Source organism: Vicugna pacos, chromosome 20, assembly GCF_048564905.1.
Source record: "Vicugna pacos chromosome 20, VicPac4, whole genome shotgun sequence".
In the NCBI taxonomy this organism is placed as follows: Eukaryota; Metazoa; Chordata; class Mammalia; order Artiodactyla; family Camelidae; genus Vicugna; species Vicugna pacos.
The window spans coordinates 7,764,573-7,781,527 of NC_133006.1; the positions used below are offsets into that span (position 1 = coordinate 7,764,573).

General features: G+C 37.8%; 1 protein-coding gene across 1 annotated transcript in view; it reads right to left on the reverse strand.

Moving 5' to 3' along the window:
* Positions 1 to 16,955, reverse strand: part of TINAG (tubulointerstitial nephritis antigen) — a 63,799-nt gene that overhangs the window by 20,993 nt on the left and 25,851 nt on the right. The window contains exons 6-9 of the mRNA XM_072944682.1: positions 12,379 to 12,529; positions 11,123 to 11,303; positions 9,575 to 9,620; positions 6,110 to 6,233 (exon numbers count right to left, since the gene is read on the reverse strand). Coding sequence (XP_072800783.1) covers positions 6,110 to 6,233; positions 9,575 to 9,620; positions 11,123 to 11,303; positions 12,379 to 12,529 — 502 coding nt within the window. The remainder of the gene's footprint in view (positions 1 to 6,109; positions 6,234 to 9,574; positions 9,621 to 11,122; positions 11,304 to 12,378; positions 12,530 to 16,955) is intronic.

The following is a 16,955-nucleotide window of genomic DNA, read 5'->3' on the forward strand; positions in this document are numbered from 1 at the left end:
ACCAAGTCCAGGCTTCTATCTTTTACTAAGATTAACAGCATTTGCCTTTTAGACCACATTCTTTACAGTTAAAGCAATCTTTAAAAAACTACAAAGAAAGATCATGCCACTTTTCTATTTAAATCTCTTCATTGACTTCCCTCTGCTCTTAAGATCCTTAACAAAATACTTAACATATTTAAATAAATTCTGTAAACTGGCCTACAGGTCCTTGCCTTTTGAGATTCAGCAAACACAACCTTCTTTGCATTCAGACAGTGTCTTCTATCCTTCTAACCACAGGGCCTTTGCACAAGCTGCTCCCTTTGCCTGTTGCTAATCAGCCCATAAATCTCAGCTCATACTTTTCTTCCTCAAAGACATTTCTCAGATCCTCAAGTCTAGATCAAGTATTAAATGATCTCTTTTCACTTTCTACTCTGCCTTTATGAAATGTTTCATAACTTTCCATTTTTGTATTTACTATCTAGTTGCACTGGGAGGGCAAGGGCTGTTTTTTTTTGTTGTTGCTTGTTTTTTTTCTCATTTTGCCTACTACTCAGCACAGCACCAGTAATAGCATGGGTTTTCTTTTAATATTTGTTAAATATATAGCAAAGAAAAACACATAAATCATTCTATTTGTGCCCAATTTTAAGTCATATTATGTAGATTTGCACCAAAGTTTACAGGAAACTTTGACTTGAATTTTTTAATGATTTACTCAAACTAAATGGCTTCACAGTCACTTATTGGAAACATGGCCAGTTTCCACCACTTTACAATATTTTTCATGTATTTTGGGATGCTCCATTTAATTTAAAAACTGCAATCATCATTCACAATCTACTCGAAAACATCTTTGCTATTCGTTCATCTCTCCTTCTTGGACTATTTAATGTTTACTTTCTCTTGGCCTCTATTTCACAACTGCTTGTCTTCTCCCTGAGTCTCTGTTCAATATTCATAAGTAAAAATGTTTATACTGTTGACCCCAGACACACACACAAAGTTTGACACCAAAACTCTGGCCTTTCATAAGATGCAATTGTATTTGCCTAACAGCTATATATCCATCAGCAGAATATAAATTTCATGAGGACCAGAATCTATGTCTATTTTGTTTACTGATACATCCCTGGCATCTAAAACAACATCTGAAACATCCAGGCACTCAATAAACGTCTGTTGAATAAACTCACATGTAAAACGTTATTGAACGATAGCAACATTATATCCTGAAATGATTTTGTTTTTCTCTTTTGTAACATATAGACTAGATCCTCAATAAAATTCTGTCCCACGAGCACAGTTGACAATGGTTTTACCCCAATTACTGCCCTTAATTTTCTAAAATAGCTAACTGGTTTTTTTTTTTTTCATTTAAGTTATAGTGGTGATTCCTGAGAATCATATGCAAAAATAAATGACATAAATGCACTATTTTATAAACTTCTGACAGGGTTTAAAGAAAGCTCAGAACTTTGGTGGCCAGGGACACAGAATGAACTCTAATACATATGAAGATGTAGAGCAGGACCAGAGCATAAAAAATACTGGCCAGGATGAAATCTTAAATACCATATCTATTTTTTCATTATGACACACTTTTCCCCCTCACATTTTAACATCTCTAAGATTGAAATCCATCTGACAATCAATAGAGTTTCTTAGTTTAATTGGTAATATTTTATCCTTACTGTTGTAAAATAAAATAATGCCATATTTCAGAATATATGGCATTTTTAATTTAATTAAATGCTTTTATAATGATAGTATCCACCATGGCGATAGACAGAGGTTTTGGAAAGAGAAGAGAGAGGAGTGCAATCAAATTATGAGGAGCCAAGAAAGACATTACAAGTGTTTATCTACCTACCACTCTTCTGTGCTTTATATATGTGGAAATGTATAGCTTTTATCACTTTACCCTAGAATCAGTTGTGAATGTCTCTACCTTATTCCTGAACTCCTTAACAGCAGGAGTATATATTAAATCTTGTATTCTCCAGTGATGGGCATTTGTCAGAAGTTTAAATTCATTTGTTCAAGTAAGCTAAATCTAATAGCTCTGTCTCCTACGGAATGGACAGCAAACAGAATTTGTTGCGATGAATTCGTAAGGTACTTCTTAGAAGCATATTAAGTTCTTCGATAAGGAACACTAAGTCACTTGGGCTATTTGATTACTCTCTAATTCACCAATGCATTAATTTTCTAAATACAGTAATTACCAAATCAGGAATTACTAATGGAGAAATGAATTAAAATCTACTGCTCCGGATTATTGAACAATGCCCAGGGACCTAAAATATTTCTGAAAAATAAACAAATTCTCCAAAAGTTATTTGCCCATTAGCAGAATTAGCCTTGTTAGTTGTCACACCTGTGAGGCAAATTTATAAATGCCTCAAGTTTCTAGAGTTTATAAAAGTGAACGTATTCATGCAACTGACACACTGATCAAGGAAAATATACACACTGCAGAGTGATGAGATGTAAACACATTCATAGCTTGCTCAAACGCAGCATGAGCAAATGTAGGAGCAGAGCAAAGAAAACATGACCAGCATGGCTAAATACGTGGCAGCGATGATAAAGGAACAGTTCTGATAAGCCAAGGAAGGCTCCACATTCACATTGCCATTTCCAGGATGGTAACATTTCCTATCTTTGAATGACAGGAAAAACCGTTTCAATCACCATGGGTGTGGGAAGAATTTTTCCAAATCATGGATGCTGTTAGAGAAAACAAAAATTGATAATGAAACGTGCAGACGAAGGAGAGATTTAGAAGCAATAAGATTTTCAAACTGAAGGGAAACAGAACTCAAGCGGAGCTGAGTTCCCAGTGACAGTGACTGTATGAGGCATTTTTATTCCATCTGCTTTCCTGAGAAGTCACTAAACAATTAAGAGTGGAAAAACATAATAAAACAAGTTTTAAAAATCAAGACCTCTTTCTTTTCTTCTTTAGTAAACCAGGCATATAGCCATAATCCCCAAAACACAACTTTGAGGAATAACAAAAAAAAAACACATTTTGTTCTGTATCAAAGCAAAAATAGATGCTGAGAAACAAGGCTCACCACAGCCCTCCTCCTTCCTCTCCAGACTTGAATGGAAAAATTTTCCCCTTAAAAGCACATAAGACGATCCAGAAACACCCCCTCATGCACTTTCCAACAAAAGCCATGAGCAGGGCAAAGTGATCAGAGTGGCAGTCCCTTCCCATCCCACCCTGCCATCCCAGGAGGTCAGCTGAAGAAGAAAGCACACTGGGGGCCCATTGAGCTGCAGAAGTCCTGGCCAACCCACCAAGGGCAATGGTTGAAAGATGGAGAATGTGATGCAAAAGAAAAGGCAAAGATTAGCACCTGGAGGGGATTTACTGTGAATCCCACCAAACTCTGGGCTCTGAACTAGGGGCAGAGTTGATGTGATGAGCACAGGTGCAAGAATTAGAAACCAATCAAAGCTGAGGAGGGCCCCAGCTCTCCCCTCCAACTTCTCCTCACTCTATTTTTCAACAGAGTTGCCTCATGGAAAAATGGATGTCAGACAAGAACTGATGTAGAATAAGCTAAAACACGTTCATGTTTCAGATAGAAAAAGCATGAAGTGCATCATATCTGGAGGTTTGGCTACATTAGTGAATAAGACAGACACTAGCTCTCATGCAGCTTCATTCTAGTAGGGGAGGCAGACAATACACACTCAACAGAAAAAGCTAATTAAATTAGTCTGTTAGAAAGAGATCATTGTTGTGAAAAGATTTAAATACGTCAGGCGAGGGGGTCAGAGGAGCTGAAGCAGAGGGCAGGCAGCAATATTCAGCAGGACAGTCAGGGATGCCACATTGAGAAGATGAGATCTGAGCAAAGACTGCACGGAGGCACAAGGACAAGGAACCAGGCGTTGCATAAAGGAGCGGGGAAGGCAGAGGGAGGGGCTCTGGTGTGTGGGTTCCTGAGACATAAAGGGCCATAAACAGGGTACAGATGAAAAGCAACTGAGATCAGAAAGTTGATGGGGGTGTAGACAGGCAGACGGGGGAGTCCTCAGAGCATGCTGGCCTTTGCAGGCCACTGTATGGAGCTTGGCTTTTACCCTGAGGGAGATGGAAAGCACTGTAGGGTTTGGAGCAAAGCAACAAGATCTGACTGAAGAAACACCCTGCCTTCTCTGTTGAGAATAGACTTTTCAGGACAAACTTAAATGTGAGAGGAACAGTTAAAAGCTACTCCATGAATCCACGTACAAAACAATGGGTAATGGTGGTTCAGGCAAGGATGTTGATAGTTTGGATGGTGAAAGGTGGTTGGATTCTGGATATAAGTTGGGAGAGCCAACGGAGTTTCTGACATCTTGAAAGTGAGTTGCAAGGAGACGAACAGAGGATGATTCCAAGGTTTGTAGTCAGAGCATACGGAAGGATGGCATTGTCATCATCTAAGAAGGAGAAGGTTGATACTGTTCAGCAAGTATGAGGGGAGAGACAGGGAGTTCAGTTTTGAAAGTGTTGAATGTAAGCCATCCAGGAGGTACCCAGGTGGAGGTGTGAAGGAGGACATGCGAAGTACAAGTCTGGAGGTCTGGAGCAGATCTGGGCTGCAGATACAAATTTAGCTGGTGTCAGGGGTTTGATGGTACCCAAAGCCAGGATGAGCTCAGAGACTGATGAGTTGAGCAGAAAATGAGTGAGCATAGAAGGGAGAAAGGACTAAGAGCTGAGTCCAGGACACTCCCACACTAAGGTGTGTAGAAGAACAGACAAAAGAAAAAGAAGAGCAAAGAGTCTTAAAAAGTCATGGCAGGAAAGAAAATGCAGGAGAAGGGGTTGGGCAGGTCTGGATGCTGACAGATGGACAGAAAATATAAAAGTCATTGGTAACCTTGAAACAGATGCTGTTGAAAAGAGGAGGAAGGAAAAAAATCATTGAAAAGATTTTTGGTTTAAATGAGCAGAGAGGAATTGAAGAACATGAAAACAGATAGATCTTGCTAGAAATTCACTGGATGGAAAGAACACACATGGAGTGTAGAGGAAGTGAAGGCGAGAGGAAGGGTTTTTGTTTTTGTTTTTGTTTGTTTTCCAAAATGTCTAAGAAATAATGGCATGCTTGTGTGGTAGTAAAAATAAAATGGGTTACAGAGAAGAAAATGGGAATATTGCCTCTGCATATTCTTGAACACGGAGACGGTCTGAGGTCTATAAAATGGCAAGAGGGGTATAAATTAGAGCAGGGGAGATGCATCTATGTGAGAAGTGGGAGGACAGGGAGGAGTGGGAACCGACAGGGAGCATGTGTGATACCGGGAGCCGTTTTTCTGATTGCTTTCATCTCTTTGGTGAAATATAATGCAAGGTGAGAGCACCAAGAGGAAGTACCGGTGATTCAAGATAAAAGGGAAAGGTTTTGAGGTACTCACCGGAAGGACAGGAAATATTTCATCTGAAGGGGAATGAGACATTAGGAGAAAGAGCTTGAAGACAGGGCAGAGTCGGAATGAGATCGAGGAGGCGCTGGGGAAAGTGATTTCAGGTGACCACACCCTCTGAGTAGGGTCTGTTGTGAGATGACTTCCTCTTGAAATGCAGCCGAATTTTGAACCTGTTTCTTGCCCTTGTAGAGCTGAATATATTTTACTTAAAAACTTAATAAATAGAATTTCCAAAATTCTCACATAAATATTTTAAAAAACACAATTTTACATTGAATGAAAGGTGACCCTACCCTTTCTCCCTGCTTAATCTCTGCCATTCTAAATCCATTCCAAACCTTCTCCCCAAATCCTAACATACTTTGGGGTTTGTACCCTTTCCTTGATTATTCCATGTGTAGAATTTACTCCAATAATCTATTTTCCTTGCCCTTAGAACAGATTTTTAGGATGGATTCCCAAGCACATGAGAGATAGGATTTGGTTACTTTTCCCAGAATATTGAGTTACTTTTTCGTAGGACTTTAAAATAATGACTGAAGAGTGTCAAGGCTTTGATCATTTTTAATTTGTATCAGAATCTCTCATATCAGGAGGAATTCAGGCACCTAAGTGCATTACATACTCTATTTTCAGTTCTATTTTCCAAAAGCATTAAATGAAGATTTTTAAGAAATTGCCTTACCCAGTGAGTTTGACTGCATGTGTCCGAAGCTTTTGATATTTTTCTGACTCTCCACTTGGGCTGGTAACATGTCTATATATCCCTGTCTTATAACTGAAGAAATCTTCATGGACTTGCATTATGGCTAAAATAAAACCAACAGGATAAATGGCACAGATTTTAAACCATCGTGTTTAAAAACCTCCAAAAAGTCTCACAGAACAATCATTGAGTAACTTGCCAGGGGTAGACCCTAAGAAGGAATTTTGGAATTCAGCCTAATTTCTTTCCTATTTAATTGGCTGCAATATTTTCTTATTCTTTTATGAAGACAATTTTTTGCTATTTAGAATATTACTTAAATACGTTGTGTACATTTAGAACACTATCTATTCTTGTTTTTTATTGAAGTATAATTGATTACAATGTTGTGTTAATTTCTGGTGTGCAGCATAGTGATTCAGTCATATATATATGTGTGTATATATACATATTTATTTTCATGTTCTTTTCCATTATACGTTATTACAAGATATTGAATGTAGTTTCCTATGCTGTACCATCGGTCCTTATTGTTTATCTCTCTTATATACAGTAGTTTGTATCTATTCTTAATTGACAGAACTGAGCCCTTTCAGGAAGCCCATACACTTGGCTAGGGTTCGCTATTTCTCCATTAACCTTGGACATCTCCACAAGCCTCTTAAAACTCGAATTAAGCTAGCAGCAAAGGATAAACCTAGCATAGAGCACTCAGAGTAATTGTCCTTAATCCTTAGACGTAAATACAAAACTTCCCTTGGTGGGTTTGAACAAAAAACAAACCCTTGGCAAAAGAAGGCTCTGGCAAGACTGCATCCCCTCAGCTCTGGAGAGCTAAGCCAAGAGTGCATTCTTTAGAAAATCAGAGCTTATACTTTATAAAGTGCCCCTTCGTTCTCTCACTGAGATCATTTCTTTTCTGTATCGTGTGATGCTTTGTTGAAGGACTTGGGCAATTCAGGGTGAAGGCTTTAAACTTCTCCTCCACAAGACGTGAATTAAACATATTTTCAGTTGGGACTAGTTAAGTAGACCTTGATTACAGTGCCCAATGCTTGCCTTACTTTGACGTGCATTTTAAATAAAATACAAACTAAGGTCACTAGCATTTGATAGATCCTAAAGTGAACCTTTGTCCCCAAAGTCAAATATAGCTTTTCAGTATCCCACCTTTTACTTTTTATTTTTTAATGTTCCATGCCTTTTCTGAGGCTGTCCAAATATTCTCAACAGAGGTTAAATCTTCTTTATTTACTTAAAAGCACATTCCTATAGGATTTAAGGAATTTATTTAACTGTACTCTCTGTAGATCTTTGCTTTTGTTCTGTTTCCAGCACCTAAACCCATTTTTAATTCTATAGGTTTTAGAAGGCATACAGTGCTATTCATTCAGCATTCTATTGCCTTTCACATGCTTTTGTACCGAAAAGGGGAAAACGCTATTTGCTAACCCAGGCAACAAGGTGCAGATAAACTACATTGCATCTACAACAAGACGAGGCAACCAGTGTCTCTAAAAGTCTGAGGATGCTGCTAGGGGCTGTCTTTTCTGTGGAACCACTGACCCTTTCAGCTCCTTTCCACTCTCTCTAAGCACCACGAATAAAATATTCTCTTCAATGGGGAAAAACACTGCCAACTAAAGAAACGTAGGTGAGATGCCATCACAATTAACTTGAAGGTGACCTTCCTTTGGGTCCTGATGCCAAAACAGACTTGGTGAACCCATCAACAGGTAACTACTTAAGCTACCTCAGTGCAATTTTAACTTTTGGGAAAACTGCAGCAAACTTATTTCACATAATCATCGCACATAGGAGGGTAGGATGGTGAGCTCTGTTTCGTGCTCCTGGCTCAGGCTGGCAGGAGGAAGGTTCTCACCAAGCATTTGTTACATGGATGTTGAATAATTGGAATTTCAACTTTATTAGTTTCAAATTATATCTCTATTTGATTCATTATGTAATTCGTGAAAACTTACGTATTTGACCATAAGAAAAACCTAAGGTGTTCTCAATTTTAAATAATTATGATCCAGATTTCTTTTGACTGATGAAAAGAATGAGAGAGAGAGCGAGAAAGAGAAACTTGAAACTGCAATACAATGATTCGAAGATTCAGAGAGGTTTAAATAACTGGACCAAAGTCATTTCAGCAGCAAATGTCAAGAATGGAATTTTAAATTCAGCCTTGACCTCAAACGCCTGTGCTCCTTCGAATTTGTCACACAAATTCCACTTAATGAAGCATACACTTAAATTATGCATGAACCTCCCCCACTCTTTTATCAGAAATTACACAACTGGAAAGAGAGAAATATTTTCTCTTTGTCTGTTTCAGGTTTTGAGTAAGGCCCCAGGATTTTAACAGTTAAATTCAGGACATGTTTAGAGTAAGCTTTCACTTCTCAATAAATATTAAGTGATGATAAAGAGCAATAAAAATCCTCCCAACACGATTGAAAAATCTGTGCTTCTTGCTATATGTTGAGCCAATACTAATTAGGCCAGCATTCAGGAAAACACAAATATATATTGGCCAATAGTTCCTTAGTATATATCAACTATTTTAGTTTTAATTTTGGTTTATTTAATCTAATTATTTGATTTATCAATTCCACTGCATTGATAATATGTTTCGGCCCTTTTAGTGTCTACACCCTGAATTTCTATTTTAGCCCTCACTGGATTTGCTCTTCCAAGCATTTCAAGACAATGTTTAGTACAGAGAATACACACTGTGAATGTATCTTTATTCATGCCCTTGGTGTAAAATAAAATCCAGTAGGTAAGCAGAGGAAATACGTATCAGAGATAATATCTTAATATCAAAATCAGTGCAAAGTCCATATATTATTTCCTTATTTACTGTTAATACTATCCATAACATATTTATAAAACTGATCAAACTGGAAAGCATTTTATAAAAATAAAAATCACAGTGGCTTACTTGATTTATTGGGGGCTTATAGAAAAAGGAAAGTGTCTACTTTGTTTTTAGGACTAAATCTTGATTTTTTTTTCCAGTCCATTACCTAATCCATTTAAACTGAAGTGAGAAAATGTCCAACACTATATGTGATTCTGAAATATAACCAAACAGTTAAACAAGCTTCATCAGTTAGCATTTCATGTCTGAATGTCTGTTTGGTCCATGATCCCTTTGGATAGAGTTTAGCAAAATTGCATCAGATGTTATCATCAAAATTTATTGAAGAAATCAGTTTGTGAATGAGTTTATCTCCCTCAAATAAAATGGCAGCTGATGAAGCTATCGGGGGAGCATATCACCTATAATTACGTTAGTCTTAGAACGATTGAATCCCTAAGAATATTCTAAAAGTAAACATTTCCTTTCATTTATTGAGCTCCTTTTACATGCGCTAAAATGTAATGTTCGTGAAAGGAATAAACAAGACACAGTCATATTTCCTCCAAGCTTACCTTGAACCGGTCCATTCTGTATGATTTCTTTCATTATCTCAGTTTCCTGGAAGGGAAAACATCCATCAGCACCATTAATGTGGTCAGAGCCCACAAAACCTATTGTTTGGAATACACTGGTAGGTGTTGCCCATCCATTTAGGAATTACGCAATCCAGCATGCCTTGGCCGTGAGCAATTCGCTCTCAATCGTGCTTTCAGATACTCACATGTGAAATATCATCTTGAGGAAGTTGCTGAAGACAAAACACACCCACGTGTTTCATTGACTCTCCCCACGGACAATAATTTGGGGACGAAGAGAAAGTATCATGACTTTTTATGGTCACACAGGAAAAATAATTAAAACTCTGTTTTATCAATGGAAATTAGTGTCATCTCCGTGCTTTGAATCACAAGAGTGATCCCAGGTGACTGTGTAGCAAGGTCCCTCAGAGCAGCACGCAGATATTTCTACGTGGTCGCCCATTGGGTAAAGCAGTCCTTAGGAAAGGCAGGTCATTCATTCATTCACTCATTCATCCCTTGATTGATCACAGTGCATGCTGGAAATTAGGATAGAAACAACTATTGTCCCTGCACTTGGCCTTCAAGATATTTACCTTCTGGTGGAGTAGACAGACAGTAACACAGCTAATTGCATTATGATAGGATAAGTTCTATTGTCCAGACAAGCATCCAGCACCATGGAGAAGGGGACAATGAGTCTCCCTAGGAGTCAAGAAAAATTCTCGCAGAAGATGAAGTTCTGACCTGGGTCTCGGCACGTGTGTGGGATCTTACCATCTGGAACCAGGTGAGGTAACCATCTGGGTCAGAGGAGACATGACCTGGCTAAGTGGAGAAGCATGAGGGACATGGCATATCTAGGGAGCAGACACAGTCCTGTTTTCTCAGGAGTATTATGTGTGGAAGCTGGTCCCAATGAGTCCGTGAAAGCAGGAGGCCAGAACCAAACCACAGGTCTCTACGTCATGGTAAGAATCCTGAACTTCATTCTACCGGTAACTGGAAGCCACCGAAGGTTCAGATACTCTGCAAGTGAGAATGTCTGCGTAACACTGATATGATGGAGTAAAATTTTCCCAGGTTTTCAGCATGACAAACTTGAATCCAAGGGGATCTTTTTCCTATGAGGACTACGCTCACTTTAATTATTTTGTGCAATTAGTTAGCCAAAGGATTGACAAAATAAGCTACCGCCACAAAAAGGTCAGCGCAAAAGGTTTGATTTAGCTTTTATTTGTCATATATATATATATATATATATATGAATAAATATATGTTAATAATAAGACATAATTATAAAATTCTATTCCCTTGGGCATTTTTATATTTAAGGCAATCATTTGTACTGCCAATATTACAAAGAGCAGAAGTCATACCCAAACTGGAAGTTTCTAATAGACACTTTAAGAATATCAAAAATTATACTCAGAAGCTCAGCATTATTTTAGAATATTATAGGTTTTAAATAGTTCTAGTAACAGCAGAGCCATACATTTCTGAGAAAGTTAACCCTTGTGGATTCTCGCAATTTGGACTTACTTCGGAAGAGACTCTGTAGGGAGGAGAGCACTGGTAGATCCTGTTGGATTTCTCGATGCTGTTGGGACATGGCTTTGTGGCGTGCCGTTTGCCCCGCCCATCAGACCTACTTGCCATGGCGCAGCTGTTATTGGTAGCATTTTGGTCCTTGAAGAGTGGATAGCATGCGTGGGACACCAGTCTATGAGGAACCATTGAAGAAGTCAAAGTAATACTTAGAAAAATGCCATAATCACCAGCCTAGGTGCAATTTGCTGAACTAAACGTTCGTAAATTATTCTGACTATTTACACATTAAGATCAATGACATTGAACACAGCCATTCAATGACATTGCACTCTTCCCTGTTCCATTCCTATTTTTTCATGATAATTTTAAAATCTTGCTTAAATCCATTTTAATAAACAATTCTATCTACTGTACAGAATTTCCTGAAGGTGAAAAGGGGCCATCAATAAAATCTGTGGTAAAACGAACAGGAGAAGGACTCCTTAATTCTACATCTATAATTATAATGTAGAGGAGTGTGAAAGAGAATGAATTGTATCAGACTCAGATAGGGCTCTTCTGATAATTATGCAAGTTTCAGAAGTAAAGAGTATTTTTCACGTGGTGGGGGGGATAGCTCAGTGGTAGAGCACATGCTTAGCAAGCACGAGGTCCTGGGTTCAATCCCCAGTGCCTCCATTAAAATAAATAAATAAATAAATAAATAAATAAATAAATAAATAAAACAACCTAATTGCTTCCCCTCCACACACAAAAATAGAAAAAAGAAAAGAAATAAATACACATTTATTAGTTATAGATACATTTTTATAAGACTTCAATTATTATGTGCCTGTAGTTCATGATATTTTGGGAGGAACTGTATATACTAATATAATATTAACATTAATAAGGCATAAAGTTATCAGGTTATACCATTCTTATACATTCTACAAATGTATTATACCTTATACAAGCAATAAAGAAAATAAGTTTGGATTTTGAAATTGAAGCTGGAAAAGTACAACTTATTTGGATCCAAATCTAACATAATTCACTGACTCTCGAAGCAGATGGTAAGGAAAATGAAACAACGGGAGTGATTTTATGGACAGTCAGTGCTGAGGTGGCCATGGAAGTATCTGGTAGGATTGCTTCCAGAACATTCGACAGTGTTCGACAGAGTCAGAGGGTCCTCATTCTAACCCCAGGCAGGTCCTTATTTTAACCCTAAGAAACCTAGAGACACATTGTGGGCAGCTATTTACCCACGTTTTCTCAGGTACCACCAAGCTCTGTCGATGCTTCCACTGCTGCATCCGTGTCGTTTCTTGGCACAGCAAGAGATCAGGTTCTGAGGGGACAAGTTGGCTGTGTATTGACCTTTGGACTGAATCGCTATTCGGTCCGCTGCCACGCCTGTTTGAAATAGAATGTTGATTAATGTTCAAGTGGCACGTGGTATTTCCAGTCATTTCCATAGAGTTTTTTGTTTGAATCCTCAGCTATTCTTCAAAACTTTGTGTAGTTTAAAACTGAGGCCAGATGCCATGAATATATCTATGTATTCCAGCAAGTTCAACAGTGCCCTAATTTCAGGCATAATTTTCGTCCAGTTGTGGCACTGCTTCATTGTCTTACCAACCTCAAAGACTTTTCTAGTTCCTTGTTCCTTTCATGTTCTGTGTACTTTTAAATTCTTTGTTAAGAAATATTGCAAGTGAATTTTTCAAGTGACCTTGAGGATAAAGGCCATATCTTAGTTACATTTATATCTCCTGCACCTAGAACAGTAACACTTAGAGTCATGGCTAAATATATATATATTTGAAATGAATGTAACTAAACAGAGGAAATGAGAAAGACTGATTACAGAAATATTCATTGGAAATTCATCCATGTTAATCTGATACATTGGAATAAACTGAGTCTTTGGTTTCTAAATTAACTGAGACTAATATGAACCTATATTATAAAATATCAAAAAGCTACACAGCACACTTTTAGGCTTATAATTTTCTTGGACATTATGATCCCAATTTCACCTTAGCAGATGTGGAATGCACCTTGTATTTTTCATATGTATCTTTTATGATTGAACCTTCCGTTTGTTTAAATAATCCCCTAGCCTGGTTGTTGTTAATGAGCTTGTTCCTCTCCCCAACACATATTTGTTGACCTCCTACCAGGCGACAGGCACTGTACTGAGCCGTAGAAATTGCAACATGAACAAAAACCAGAAGAGTCGTAATCCTGACCTCAAAGTAGAACAGAATAATAGACGAGGGAAACTAATCAACCAGTAGCAGAAAACTATATGTGTTAGCATTTTGATCACGCCACCATGATAAACTAGCATGTGTGCTGAAATCATGAGAAAATTGGGGTGGGTGACATTTTGGTACAGATATTTTTGTTGTTGGATTCCTGGTATAGTCTTGCTCCTGGTGTTTAACCTTTCCCTTTTAATTAAAGGCAACAGAGTCATAACCTTTCTCCTCTCTGTCCAATGTTCTCAGAAGTTATCATTTTTGCTCATCAAAATTATCTGTGTATTGGAACCCCTCAAGGTGCGAGTTTAGAATTACTCTCACATAATTTGTTTAAAAATAATTCCCTTACATATGTATTTCTGCATATACATGGTTTTTATGTCACTACAGCAGATGTACAATTGCTGGCGCATCTTAGACGCTCAGTCTGTGCTGAATCTATAACCTCGTACTTCCTTTCCAGGTCCCAGCGAGGAAATATATTTCACAGGTGGCGAATGTCATGACACCACCGTCTCTCCTATTCTCCAGAAAATAATCTCCTCTTTCATAAGAGAAAATGGAAATCCTCTGATGCTTTGACTTTCAGTACAGGGCTCAGAATCAAGTATATATATTTTAAATGTTAGTGTAGCGATTCTTTGGTTCAGAAAAGACTTTTACAATGGAGAGGAAACAGTGCTAAAAGGAGTCAGAAGCCTGGCTTCCAAGATCACGGCTGAGACATCTCAGCTTTCACTTTGGGCAGGTCACTTCCCCTACTGGTGCCTCTATTACAAAACCAAAGGCTTGATAAAGGTGACCTCTAACATCCCTTTCAGCGCCATGCATCTGTAGATGTCAAGGAAAGAATAATAAGCGTTTTTAATTCTAATGAGATGCACTGTGTTGCTCATACAGACATATCTGAATCTCGGTAAAGGTTTAATCCACATTCACTTGAAATACTTAGAAAAGGTCAGAAGATTTAAGGATGACTCAGTTCAGCAAATTGCTTTCCATTCTCTTTCTGAAAACTTCCTTCGGGCTTTACCTCTGAGACACGCGCTCTTATTTTATTCTGTCCTCAAGTTTGCCCTGCAGGGTAGATCGCTGCCACCGCTTCAAACTCCTTCACGTCTTAGCTTCTGAACTACTTGGATTTTATTTGGCTGCATAGTTATTTTTCTATATGTGTATATTTTTTAAGTGTCTTCTTTATTCCACTTTACAGTTTTTAGCTTCTTTGAGAGATATCTTTTCTGATTTTAACTACTATGTCCTGACCTGATTTTCTAGATCCTTTAGAGAACCTAGATATGCCTTTCTTTACTGAATACACTCAAAAAACAAAAAAAAAGTAGCATCAGCCTGATTTGCCACAGTGAATACACACACAGGATACAAAACTGTCCTCCATCAGGTAGGGGGACAAATCCAGACTTACACCTGTGCTGAGGTCATTTATGGGGCTGTGGCCTGGGGACCCCAAAGTAACAGTCCAAATCAGCCTAGTAAGTTACTCTCCGTATTTCACTACCAATGTCTTCCCTAAGACGTCTTCAAAATTGCTGGTCTCATATGTATGTTCCTGTTTGACTGAAACATGATGCTGTGCACCAGAAACTGACACAACATTGTAAACTGACTATACTTCAATTAAAAAAAAAGTAAATACTGATCTCTTAAATTTAAGGTAAAATTCTTATATCTCACCTAGGAGGTATAATACACTAACCCAGGAACATAGTATGACAAGTGACTTATCTGATTAAATCTGTCCCTACCCATACCATCTGCAGCACCATGGATGGCCCTGGAGAATGTCATTCTAAGCAAAGTAAGCCAGAAAGAGAAAGAAAAATACCATATGAGATTGCTCATATGTGGAATCTAAAAAACAAACAAACAAACAAACAAAAACAAAGCATAAATACAGGACAGAAATAGACTCATAGACAGAGAATACAGACTTGTGGTTGCCAGGGGGGCGGAGGGGGGGAAGGGATAGAGTGGGATTTCAAAATTGTAGAATAGATAAACAAGATTATACTGTATAGCACAGGGAAATACACACAAAACATTATGGTAACTAACAGAGAAAAAAAATGTGACAATGAGTGTGTGTATGTCCATGTATGACTGAAAAATTGTGCTAAACACTGGAATTTGACACAACATTGTAAAATGATTATAAATCAATAAAAAATGTTAAAAAAAAAAGATCTTATTTACAAAACAGAAACAAACTCACAGACATAGAGAGCTAATTTATGGTGACCAGGGGGGAAGGGCGTGGGAAAGGATAAACTAGAAGTTCAAGATTTGTGGGATACTGACTAATACATATAAAACAGATAAACAAGTTTATACTATATAGCACAGGGAACTATATTCAGTATCTTGTAGCAGCTCACGGTGAAAAAGAATATGAAAATGAATATATGTATGTTCATGTATGACTAAAGCATTGTGCTGGACACCAGGAACTGATACATTGTAAACTGACTATACCTCAATTAAAAAAAAAAACAAACCATCCCCACCCAACTAAAATGAGACTCAAAGAGATCCCTGTGCCATAGGACGTTTATACTGGAGGAGTTAACGTAGAATTAACAGAGATGCTCCAGTGGTGAGCTTGGCCAAATGCAACCTTTCTAGAACAATCTAGCTGATACTATGAAGTGATGACAATGAGACGAAGTACGAACGCTCCTCTGTCCCAAGGGGTGCCACCCTCACCCTTCAGCCGACTTCTCAGAGAGCCTGTGAACTCATTTCACGATGCTTTCAGTACTTACCCTGTTTCTGAGCACTCCTTTGGAATTATTTCTAAGCCTAGAGCACAGTTTTAAGAAGCTGATCTTTAAGAGCAGATCGCCGATGTCATGTAAGTTTTAATTGCTGTAATACGATTGACACTCTTCGGAGACCAAATCTTGGGCTTAATCTTTATATTCATTTACTGGACTTGTGAAATTATATGTAAGTTTCTGTAACAGAGGTATGTATTCCTTACAGCAGCAAGAATTTGGAAGCTACTCTTATTAGAGGATCAACAGACTGGGAGTTCGAAATTGGCAGATACTGGCAGGTATATATAGAATAGATAAACAAGTTTATACTGTGTAGCACAGGGAAATGTATACAAGATCTTATGGTAGCTCACGGTGAAAAAGAATATGACAGTGAATGTATGTATGTTCACGTATGACTGAAAAGTTGTGCTCTACCCTGGAAATTGACACAACATGGTAAACTGACTATAACTCAATAAAATAAAATTACAAAAAAAAGAAAGATCAATTGAATCACCTTAGAGTCAGAATCTACATGTTTGCCTTTATCCAAAAGGAGATGACATGCATTTCATCCGTTATTATTTAGTTCTGAAGTCTTGCTTTACATCAAATTAGTTTAATAATTAAATATATTCTTGCAGATCTTATCAAGAGGAAAGAATGTAGGAATTATATGTCTGTGTCCACACGCATGCTAGGATTAGCTTAAAGATGAACATTATGCCTCTCTTAGTATCTGGCCTTAACTCTCAAAGAACAAACACATTTTTGGCAACTTTTCTTTGTGGC